This window comes from Sceloporus undulatus, chromosome 3, assembly GCF_019175285.1.
Source record: "Sceloporus undulatus isolate JIND9_A2432 ecotype Alabama chromosome 3, SceUnd_v1.1, whole genome shotgun sequence".
NCBI classification, from domain to species: Eukaryota; Metazoa; Chordata; class Lepidosauria; order Squamata; family Phrynosomatidae; genus Sceloporus; species Sceloporus undulatus.
In genome coordinates, this window is record NC_056524.1 from 159,585,642 (window position 1) to 159,598,510 (window position 12,869).

Consider the following 12,869-nt stretch of genomic DNA (forward strand, 5'->3'; position numbering starts at 1 on the left):
GATGGTTTTGCTAAAGTTCCTCATCAAGACCCAAAAGCAAACAGTTACAATGGGAACAGTAGTGTTGGCGAAGGGCCTTAACAGCCTAGCAATCTAAATGGTGGATGGACCTAGATATGAATCCTCTAGGCACATTTTGATAATTCAAACTCTTCCAATTATTTTATAAGCAACACAATTCTATACATCTATTCATTGCTTTATACATCATAAATGACAGCTAAATGGTTGAAAGAGGCATGATGTTCCCATTGGAAACAATATACACTGGCCTATTACAGACTGCCAAAATAAAGCTGCTTTGGGTCTCTTTGGAGGTATGCTATTTAAATGATACATGGGTCCAGAGGTCGCGCCAAAGCCATACTCCATTCCTAAGCACTGGAGTGCAGCTTTGGTGCAGCTTCCAGATTCTTAGGATGCGTGCATCATTTAAATAGCATACTTCCAAAGAGACCCGAAGCAGCTTTATTTTGACAGTCTGTAACAGGCCACTGTGTATTATTCTCTTGCCTATCTGCCCATTGCAAGTATTGATGGCTCTATAATCATTTGAAAACAAAAGTTCAGTTGTCTATACTAGCCACTCATTGACTCTGGTGTAACATAAAGACCTACTGTCCACATGTGTGGGGGTACTTCTGTCCACATCTCCCTACATATTCTTTCTTTCTTATTTAATGCAGGATTGTGCTTAGAGACAGGTTAATAGAGATCAGCACTATTTCTGTGCTCAGGTTTCTGCTTGTTGGCCTTCTCCTTGTCTTCACTAGTTTTTAGCTTTCTCTTGTCTTCACTGGAGTCTCGTCGGCAGAGCCCCTCTTCACTGCCTGTTGGCAAGCTGTCAAAAGTGCTTTCTTTGTTGACTCCTTTCAGGTTTTGCCCTCTCCTGTTCTTGCGACAGAGGTCAGCACATTTCTGCATGCAATTGAATCTCGTCTCTGTGGTGCAGGCATACATCCCAGCAGGGACAGCCAAGACCATAGCGCATACAATGATAATGATGTGGATGAGTTTCTCTCTCTGTTCTAGTTGACTGATGTCACTTCCTGTCACAAACACAATGCACTGCCCTTTTTGAGGCGTCTGATTCCTCAGAGTAACACAGACTTCATACTTGGTGGCAGGGAGCAAATCATTGACTGAGTAGCTATTGATTCCAGGTCCAATATAAATCATGTCCTTCTTGGTGTCATCATACTTCCCAAAATGGAGAGTATACCAGGTTTCCCCTGGATTCTCAGTCACGGTATACCACTCCAGAGTGATCCCATAGACGGTCTGCTTGGCAATCCTCACATCAATGTATGAATTTTCCTCTGAGATGGAAGAAGAGAAGGAAGAGGCCACCATGCGGGGGGGCCTGGACTTTCAGGATCATTGTGACTGAGGAGTTGCCAAGAAAGTTGGCAGCTGTGCAGGTGTAATTTCCTTCATCTACAAGATGAGCTGAAGGAATAACCAATTCTGACTTAATTGTATCCTCACTGATATGGGTAGTGGAAACTAGAAGGGGGAAAAAAACAGAAAAAAATTCAGGCATGTCAAATTTTTCTTTCATCAACAGCAGTAATCTAGGGGCTCATTTACACTCATGTTTTTGTACCAACGAGATCCGGATATATTCAGGAATGTGAAACTGAACCAAAGTTATCACTATGTTTACCACAATTGATTTTTTTATGGCATTTTTACCCCTATTGCCATTCACACTTGGTAATTGGGGGGAAGAGCGATGGTGGAAAGAGGAGAGAGGAGGAGGAGGAGGAGGAGGAGGAGTGGCAGGGCGTGGGAAGAGCAGAGGTGGAGGTGGCAGGGGGAATAGGAAGAGGAGGAGGAGGAAGAGCGGAAGCAGAGGCAGGAGTGGCGGGAGGAAAAGGAGGAGGAAGGAAGGAAGGAAACTGGGTCCCATGCAATCCAGATCAATTCAATACCGGCATTCTGACTACTGAAGATCTGGATCTTTGCTGGACCCACAAAAAGATCCAGTAAGGTATGCAGTGCTAAATGCACCAGGTTAAGTGGGTGTTTTCACACCGCCCTCCCGTCCCCCCACCCCCCACAAACTGCACTAACTGCAGTTGAGGCAAGTATGAATGCCATCAAAAGAACCCAGGTTCACCACCAGGTTATTTCATAGTATGAATGGCCCCTAAATGTCCTATAATATTGTTTATCTTTATTTCAATAGTCTCATCCAAATCATGGGAGAGTGTTTTGTTTCCTTCTTAGTTTTTTCTCAGTTCTTGTTTTTGCAATACAGTTTTAGCTTTCCTACAAATCTGAGGCAATTTTAACTTTCCTTGAAATTCTTCAGATGTTTTACAAGAGAAGGCCCCTGGGTAACAGTATATCCTGTATGTCATCATGATTATTGTCACAATAGTTCTTTAGTTCTTACATCTGTTATGCCATAGAGACGGGCTGTACAGATTGGCAGGAAGGGGCAGAGAAACACTGCCCCTTTCTTCCCTGAAAGTAGGCTTCTTTTTGCACCATAGAAGGGGTGCCATAACTGCCACGGCATGACATTATGATGCCCCTTGTGCGCAGCATTGTTTGGGCGCTGAGCACAAGGGAGGTCATCATGGCGTGCCCCATGTAAACAGGCACACGCCAAAATGGCACTCCAGTGGAGGAAGAAGGGCTTGGAGAGTGTGAACGCTCAGCCCTTCTTTGGCCCTACTATGCAGTCAGGCCGGCACAAAGTGCCAGTCTGTACTGCCTCAAAGTCAATAAGACAAAGTAGGTATACATTTCCCACGTTAATTTGGTGTGACGGACCTTTTGGGTTAGCTACTCCATATTTCCTTACTATTCCTCTTCTTGATACTGCATTAAGCAAAACTTTGTGCCATTCAACACAACTCTTCACTCTCATCCTGACTCACAACGTTGTTGTGGGGATACAGTTGGATTGTACCACCCATTCCATTCAGAATGCCTTGATTGGACTTGAAAACTTAACTTTTAACATTAATGAATGTAACGACATATTAAAGCCATTGCTGAACAGAAGAAGGGTGATGCTCTGGCCCCCTGAGTATCATCATACCAATGCTTAGTTATAGGTAATAGCAACATGTCACTATAGTCATTCTTAAAAGTAACATTCCCAGCTCAGCTCCTTAGAGAAAAGGGTAAGACACCAATGTCATCAAGTTCCCCTTGCTACAAGTGTTGCTTTGCAGAACACATTCCAATGAGATTTCCCTCATCCTCTTGTTCCTTAACCCACAATTGCATCAAATATTTTTGCCTGAAACTATATGTTTGTGTAAAGTAGGAGATGACATAGGTTGTGGTGAAAATTGTTTTGGCAACGCATGTTATGGTATTTTATGATTCTACGTAGTGTTTTGTTTTGTTTTTTAAATCTAATTAAAAATATTAAAAAATATATTTTGGCCTGCAAAGAATCTACAAAATTTTCTTTAGCAATGTTTGGTGACAATCCCAATCCTATTCTTTACAGCCATCAACTGCTTCAACTGCCATAACTCCACTCTACAGAATCCTGAGATTTATAGTTTTGTGAGGCACCAGCACTCTTTGGTAGAGAAGGCTAAAGACTTGTCAAACTACACATCCCAGGATTCCATAAGATGGAGCTACAGCACTTAAAGTGGTGTCAAAATGCATTGTTTCTACAGTGTAGATGCTCTCCAACACTGGAGTTTTATCCTATCAACATATCAGCAACTTTGTATTTCTCTTTCTCTGACTCTTGCTCTTGTTCTCACATGCATACTTTTGTGTTTATATCTGTCTAGAGATACTTTATTCCTTGCCTCTGAAGAAGTGAACTGGAGTTCATGAAAGCTTAGGCTGGAATATATCAGTTATTCCTAAAGTGTTGCTAAAACCCTTCCCCTCCTTTTCCTTTTGATGTTGATGTAGATTAACAAAGCTATCTCCTTGAAAATTACAATCCTGTCATTCTCCCGAGTAATAGGAATCTTACACTGTGCAAAATGGTCCCTGTGAAGAATATAAAGGTAGGATAATAACCAGTGGAGGTTATATAAGTGTTGGCTTACCATGTCCCCACTGATTCAGTGGTCCTGCTCTTTAGGACTAACATCCAGATTTAGGCCTAGATATTTTATTTTGTTTATAGTCTAATGAGCTTGTTAAAAGAGTTAATAGCTAGGCTCCATATGTATATGTAATGTAGGGCTATAGTCTAATGAGCTTGTTTATAGTCTAATGGGATTGTTTAATGAGTTAATAGCTAGGATCCATATGTATATGTAATGCAGGGATATATATATATATATATATATATATATATATATATATATATATATAAAATTCAGATATGTCTCCCTTTTGGACATTGTGCTAGAAACTATTCACTAGTCAGTCACGGGCCATTTAGGACAGCAATTTTATTTCCCATCTGCTTGATTGCCTCCCCAGCTTATTTCCTCCAGCCAGCAAGAAACCAGCGCAGCACCTCTTGGATATCAATGCATCCTTCAGGGAGGGTACCCTGCCTTCTTGTCTTAAGGAGGCAGTGGTCAGACCACTCTTAAAAAAGCCCTCCCTGGACCCTCTGGATAGAAATAACTATAGGCCAGTCTCGTTGTTGCCATTCTTGAGCAAGGTGATTGAGAGGGCGGTCGCCAATCAACTACAGGCAGTCTTGGATGAAGCTGATTATCTGGACCCATTTCAAACCGGATTCAGGGCGGGATACGGAGTTGAGACGGCCTTGGTCGCCTTAGTCAATGATCTCCGTCTAGGCATCAACAGGGGAAGTGTGACCCTGCTAGTGCTCTTAGACCTCTCAGCGGCCTTCGATACCATCGACCATGGTATCCTTCTGGAATGCCTGAGAGAGTTAGGTATCGGAGGCACTGTTCTACAGTGGTTCCGGTCCTACCTCTCAGGCAGATTCCAGATGGTGGCACTAGGAGACAGTTGCTCTTCTAAAAGAGAGATAAAATTTGGTGTACCTCAGGGTGCAATATTGTCTCCTATGCTGTTTAACATTTACATGAAGCCGCTGGGAAAAATCATCCGGAGACATGGGGCATGATGTTATCAGTACGCTGATGACACCCAAATATATTTCTCTATGTCTCAAACTGATGCAGTGTCTATGGATGGCATCTCTCCTCTGAATGCCTGTCTTGAGGCGGTAATGGACTGGATGAGGGAAAACCGACTCAAGCTGAATCCAGGTAAGACAGAGGTACTTGTTATAGGAAACCCAAGCCCAGGTATGGAATTATGTCAGCCAGTTCTGGATGGGGTCACACTTCCCCTGAAAGACTCTGTCCGCAGCTTGGGGGTACTCCTTGACTTGTCGCTTCATCTGACAGCTCAGGTAGATGCGATAGTCAGGAGCACTTGTTGTCAGCTTCGGCTGATACGCCAGCTGCGCCCCTTCCTGGAGCAGGGAGACCTTGAAACAGTCGTACATGCGCTGGTCACCTCTCGATTGGACTTCTGTAATGCGCTCTACATGGGGCTACCCTTGTGCCAAGTTCAGAAACTTCAACTTGTACAAAATATGGCAGCCAGGTTAATTACAGGTACTCATCGTACCAATCACATAACTCCGGTTTTGAAATCCCTTCACTGGCTGCCAATTAGTTTCCGGGCAAGGTACAAGGTGTTGGTGATTACCTTCAAAGCCCTACATGGCTTGGGTCCAGAATACTTAAGAGATCGCCTACTTCCATACTGTCCGTCCCGCACTCTAAGGTCCTCGGGGAAGAATCTACTTCAGCCAATAAAATCTAGGCTAACTTCAGTCACCCAGAGGGCCTTTTCCATTGCAGCTCCGAAGCTATGGAATGACCAGCCGAAGGAGATCCGTGACATTTCTACTCTTACAGCCTTTAAGAAGGCTCTTAAGACAGATCTCTTCCGGCAGGCCTTCCCTACCTAGTTCTACTCCCCATTTACTGTGACTTATGTCACTCTGTCCACCAATTCTTCTCTTAAATTTAATGAGAAGAATTAAATTAAAATTAATTAAAATAAAATCCTTGCCTCAAGAAGAAGAGCCCTCCCTCCATGACATCATCATCAGACCTGGGAGGAAATTAAAAAGAGAGGCCCAACTTCCATCAGGCCTAACTGTGAATGTACTCACTTCGCTCTCTTGAATTTTATTGTATTTTATTTATTTATTTATTGTATTTTATTTTATTATCTTTATTTTTACTGTTGTAACTCGCCTGGATTCCTTGTGATTGGGCGGGCTATAAATAAATCATTATTATTATTATTATTATTATTATTATTATTATTATTATTATTATTATATCAAAGCTACCATCCAGAGGTGGCAGTACTACAGAGCTGCTCCTGCACATCTGTTGCAAGATCTAAGCCCACTTTTATTACATAGTTCCAGAAGAGAAACATAGATGTAGATAGACTGGTTTGCTCAAAGTTAGGCTTCTGGGTTTCCAGCTACTCAGGGTTTTCAGAAGCTGCCTGCCCTGCCCCTGCTGCCAGGTATTTCCATGGAGTAGGACAAAAGGAGACCACAGTACTGACAACTCTATCCACCTCTATCCACGTCAAGACAAAAGGATTTCACTGGCACCTTTGACTCCTCCTTCTTTCATGTCAGGAAGGGTAAAGAGCCAGAGGCATGTGTCTGCTCCTGGTGGCTCCTATGTCAGTGGAGTACTGAATCTAGACCAAGTTTTGGCTAACTTTAAAATTGCTGTTCAAGGACTGAACTTATGTAGGAACAGGCTTTAGTGCCTTTAAATCCTAGATGAAATCTTGGAGCATATGTACTGTGCCACTGATATGAAAATCACCAGCTGCCACTGGTCTGTATAGACAATGAGCCCCGGGAGTTTCATGAGTAATGTAGAGCAACAGAGTTTGTTATGGAGAGAGCTCTTTCTACTTTTTGCCTTTGGGCTGCTAGCTCTTATGCTTTGTCGCTGAAAAGACTCATAATATCACACCATCAACATACTAGAGGGCAACAGCATGTTACAAGCAATGCAGAAATAATTACATAAATCCAGAATTGAACAAATCAAGGCAGAGGTTTAGGAAAACTGGATTTAAAAGAAGGCTAAAATGTTAAGAGCCCATATTGTTTGTATTTCTATTTATTCTCTTCCCCACTTCCATGTCATGTTAATGTTTGGCTCTCAGAGGAACACATTCTTCAACCTGATTTTATTATGTCTTCATTAGTGATGCATACCTCCCCTGAGTCTGATTAATAAGTATTCCATTAGCAGCAGAGTAATTAATGGGATGTTGAGAACCAATTTTTTTTAATGGATTCAATTCAGGCTTGTAGGCCCTTGCACAAGCAAATGGGGACACAGAAGCCTCCTTATGGTTTGAGGACCTCTTGTGCTGGATGGGATCTTCCCAGCATCATTACACCTCATTATGGTTTGTGTGAATGGGGCGGCAATGATGGGATGGAGCCTTAAAATGTGCAGTACACTTGGTCAGCTGCTGAGATCAGGACTGCAGCCTTTGTAAATCCTGTATTCTGACATGTCTGTTATTTTATGAAGAAACCAGATTTGTTCATGGACATTTTTATCAGGATCAGTTACAGGGAACATCAAACTCACTTGTTGAAACAGCTTCATTGACTACTGGTTTGTTTTGAAGCACATTTCAAAATGCTGCTTATGACCTCTAAAGCCTTGCATGGTTTTGTACTAGACTGTCTGAAAGACTGTATCTCCCAGTGGCTGCTCCCATCCTGTGGAACTCCCTTCCACGGGAGACTAGGCTGACTCCCTCACTGCTGGCCTTTCACAGGTAGGCGAACACATGTTTAAGCAAGCCTTTTAAGATCTGGCAGGCTTGTTTTATTGGGGATGAAGGGGTTGGTACTATATTACTATTTTTAAGTTTGTATGTTTTAAATTTTATATTTGTAATTTTTTATATTTTTCGATTTTAATTCTATGATTTTAATTGTTGTTTTAATGTGTTTAATATGTGTACTTAGCCACCTTGGGTCCCGCTTTGGGGAAAAACAGTATATATATATATATGTGTGTGTGTGTGTGTGTGTGTGTGTGTGTGTGAGAGAGAGAGAGAGAGAGAGAGAGAGAGTCTGCCTAAGTCTTAAGATCTTCAGAGAAAGGCTTCCTCATGGTCCCACCATCCTCATAGGTCTGTCTAGTGAGAACAAGTGAGAGGGGTATTTTGGGTGGTTTCTCCCAGCCTGTGGATCACATTTGCTCACTCCGATCTAGAGATAACTAGGCAGTGATGGTATCTAGTATCTAAAGAGCATAGTATAACTGGTAATAGTATCTAAAACTATTTTGAAATAGTTGTTTTAAGTCTGTTTTTAAAATATTTTATTTGTGCACTTAATTTTTTTATCCATTATACACTGCCCTGGTTGGCTGAAGAAATAAATATATCTTCTTCAAAATTTGTAAGTTAAGGTTTTTTCCCCCCTCTTGGGTCAATAGGATTTTAAATCAGGAGAGCAACAATAATTCATACAGCTTGGCAACTTCTCCTGCATAAAGCAAAAATAGTATGGAGCTCCTCCCATTATACTACAAACTTCCTTTATTCCCTGTGAGGCAGGACTGGGGAACAGGTAATCCTCTAGATGTTCTTGGACCACAGCTGCCATCATTCCACACCACTGGCTATTCTGGCTAGGGCTGTATCATGGTCACTATATATGATAACTGATGATCAAGGTGGATGTTATGAAGAAAGCAAGCAAATATTATCACAAAGGTGAAATTGTATCACCCTCCAGATGTGATTAGTTTGCAACTCCCATCATTCCTAGCCATCATAGACAGTGATGTTAAATATTGGGAATTGCAGCCCAAAAATATCAGGAAGACCACATGTTCCCCAGCCCTGCTCTGTTGTCTATGTATCCAACCAAGTTTAATGTTTCTAGTAGCAACCATCTGAGTGACCTGATAATTGCCAGAAAATCCTATGGGAAAATCTAGCATGCATTGCTTATTGAATTTGTTTATCTATTTTACAATTTTTATTATTATATTTTTATTGTATTTTTCTCTTCAGATAAACTTGGAAGTAGCTGAACCAATATGTTCTGATCTGTCAAGAAAACTGGCTGAAGCAAGTTAAAGAAAATGGAAGCCCCCTAGAAAGCTATCTGAGAAAGTTCCCAGCAATTTTGCCAAGGTACTATGGCTGAAAAATTATAATTAAGTTTCAATTTTATTGACACTAGCACTAATTTTAATATTCAGTTCTAACATGCACAATGAGAGTAAATTTGCAACTTGGGAGAACAGTAATATTTTTAAGTAGAATGGGCACAATGTAGTACAAGGTAGCCATAACTATGAAAGCGATGGAAGCAGGCTTAATTGTGATTAACATGGCTCCCTTTGATTTTCATTAGAGTTAGTTGTGGGTCATTTGTGTTGGATGATGCTTAACTGCCACAGTGTAGCCTAGTGTTAAATATGCTGGCTGGAATTAAGTATGGGACTTATGTCAGCTACATGTGTGGAAAGTAGAATTGAGCAGTTTTGCAGTGTTCACACTCACTTAGGGGCTGCTGTGACATTACTCCCTATGGGCATCCATTGCACAATGGCAAATGACTGATGTGCCATGGCCCAAAGTGGAAAGGGTACTGATGTGCATCTGAGAGCTGGCTAGGAAATGCCAGAGCACAACATAATGAGCCCAACATGCATCAGAAGTGGCCCATACCCATCAGAAGAGCCTGATGGCAATGGGACATGCTTCCTGGTGCTTTGATATGCATCTTCACAGTTCAGTAACAGGAGTTCATTGCACCTTTTGGTTATGAAGGTTTGGTCATGAAACCACCTGATGATTCTAACACAGTCCTTTATCAGTAATGGAACTGTGTTGATTCTAATCATGTAATGCCTCATGACTATGTTTGAGGCTTTCCCAACCTTTATTTTCATTATTGGCAACCCAGTCAACCAAAGAGGTAAAATATTTGCTCCCACTGAACCCAATGGACTTTTATCAGTTTAAAAGGTATATGGAGCAGCCTCTAATTAGTAGTTCAGGAGTGGGAGAGTAGAGAGATTGTCAGCCTTTATGACTGTAAAACAGAGACCACTGTTTGCCCTTAAATAGCTCACCAATGAATCATGCTTACCATTAAATCCTCGTAGGTGTTTTAGCGTGTAGGTCCACCAGACTACTGGGGAAGGACTGGCCTGCACCAAACAAGTCAAAGTAGCATTGAGTCCAACTAGCACGGTCACATTTGACTCAAGGAGAGATACTAAGGGCTTTGTGCAGCTATTCAACTCCACTTCATGGAAATATTTGCCTGCCCTAAATTTGGGACTTGAACAAGTTAAATAGGAATTCATCAGAATGATTGGTGGGCTGATTGATTTGATGAAGTGGACAAACCCACGCAGGCGACAGTCACATATCCAAGGGTTATCGTGCAAGGCCAAGACTGCATTGGAAATAGCTTCCACCTTCTTCTCCAGCTGCTGGGTTTTTTGGTACACAGGCCAGTTATAGAAAACATCCTTGGAGATGACAGTAAGCTGATTGGAAGATAAGTCTAAGTAGGTCAGGTTAGGCAGATAGCGGAGGGCATGTTCCGGAAGGACATCAAGCCTGTTGTGCTTTAGATCCAGTATTTTTAAAGCCTGGGTGTCTTGGAATGCTGTCCATGGTACTGAACTCAACTTGTTCCCCTGCAATCTCAGCTCAGTCAAATTCTTCAGGTACTCCAGGCTTTTTAGATGCATGACTGTGATGTTATTAAAGTTAAGCCAAAGATATTGCAAGGCACTAACATTAACAAATGACCCACGAGGCAGTTCTGTTAGGTGAGAGTTTTCTATTCTAATTTTTTTGATATCTTGAGGGATGTCTGCTGGGATCTTTCTCAAAGATGTAGACATGCAAAGCAAACTCCTAGAATGTAAATCAGCAAAGTTAACATATTGCTTTTATGGATTGTCCATTCAGTTTTAATTCATTGAGCAGACTAGATTGACTGCAAAGTAGACTTTGGGGTTTTTTTTATTTGTTTGTTTGCAAAGTGGCTTTCCTCTTTACAGAAAAAAAGAGTCATCTAATGCCCTAAAGATTAACAAGTGTGATTTAACATTAAGCTTTCATTGGCTGCAGTCTGCTTCATCGAAAGTGGTTGAAATCCACAAAACTTTAACAAAATGATAAACAAAATTTGTTAGTTTTTCATGTGCCACAGAACTCTTCATCATTTTTGCTACAACAAACAAACATAGCTAGTCAGTAGATTTTTTTAGAGGGAGGAGTTTTACAAACTTTGTAGCAATGAATTTTATTCATTTTCATCTTACTAGTCATAAAACCTATGCAAAAGCGCTTTATAATGGTTATTAGCATAATATCCTAATGCTCTTACTGTTATAGGAAAGTAGCCATACCTTTACACTAAAAATCAACTTGAAACCAAACAGAATACTTTTTAAAATACTGGAAGTACTTGGCACAATTGAAAGCAATGGAATGGAGTATGCTGCTCAGTCCAATACATATTTATTCAGAAGTAGGTTTTACTATATTTACTGCAACTTACATTCCCGTAAGTCTGCATGTGATTTACTTCGGGAATTAATATATATCCCATTCATTCCATGATTAAAGTTTGCTGAGTTGTCCCTGGTGTCACCATTTCCATACATGGTACTACTCAATATAAAGAGACTGCCAGCAAACAGAGACCTCTCTAAGCACTTTCCCAAGATGTTTGCAATATCCTTACCTTCCAAAGTTATCATTGGAACAGGAGCATCCTGTGACACAAGATGAAATCGCCAGATTTGTCCCATAAAGGAAGAGAAGAAAAAAGAGAAGAAATATGTGATGCACGAGGGCCATATTCTTCTGTGAGTAAACAGATTGCTGGTCTTGCAACAGACATAACAACAGCCTCCAACGAGCAAATCCTATTAAGAGTAATCTTTCTTGATGCAGAGGTGGCTGCTTCTGAAGGCAGGGCCAGTTTTTAATGAGCTATGTGCATGTTGAGCTATGAGCTATGGTGCTGCTCCAGGAAGTCACAGGCAGCTCTCTTTAGGTAGCTATGACCCTGTCCCTAAGCAATGGTGAGCTTTAACTCAACCAATGAAATCAAAACATACTCAGGGAAATTAGAATGTATGTCTAGCCAGGATGTCACTGCTTCAAATCACATGTCACAATGGCCCAAAACACACAGCAGAAATAATCCAGTCTGAGACCACCTTAATTGGCCTGGTTCAATGCTAGGGAATTCTGGAAACTGTAGTTTGTGAGATATTTAGCCTTCTCTGTCAGAGTCATCTAGTGCCATAATAAACTTCAATTCCCAGGATTCCCTAGCATGTTAAAGTGGTCTCAAACTGGATTATTTCTGCAGTGAGTTTTGTACCTAATATATTATAACTCCTTTGGCAAAATGTTCTCTCTCTCACCCTCAATACAATATCGGTATAGCATATACAATATAAGCACCCATATGTAAGCAGCAACAATACTAACAACAATGGCAGTACAATAATAAAACAACAATAATCCTAATTCGGATCATTATTTAGCTATAAATTTGAATGCAGTGCAGATTCAAATAAGAGCCACCAGTTTGCACCAGGTTGGGATTGGGGCTGGCACCAATGTGCTGTTGCTTGCCCTCCAAGTGATTGCTCGGAGGATATGGAAACATGTCGTGTGATACTAGCTGGCCCTCACAAGGTTTAGGGAGAGATCTGGACAAATCTCACCACAGATTTCAGAGAAGTCTCATGTGATTCAGAGCAGGACTTCCAGGCCTTAAATAGGCCTGCATATGTGGCTCCAGCCAGTTGGAGCCACACCATTGATGCAACCCACCCCACCAACCCTTGTTTCACATTTACATTTTACCATAT

General features: G+C 41.2%; 1 protein-coding gene across 1 annotated transcript; it reads right to left on the bottom strand.

Annotated features, from left to right (window-relative positions):
- Window positions 1-705: 705 nt before the first annotated feature.
- LOC121924903 (leucine-rich repeat, immunoglobulin-like domain and transmembrane domain-containing protein 2) lies at window positions 706-11,781 on the bottom strand. The gene is given in 4 exon segments (XM_042456438.1): window positions 706-1,359; window positions 1,361-1,506; window positions 10,109-10,890; window positions 11,726-11,781. Coding segments are annotated over 3 exon segments (1,569 nt in total). The 5' UTR covers window positions 10,878-10,890; window positions 11,726-11,781.
- Window positions 11,782-12,869: the final 1,088 nt, after the last annotated feature.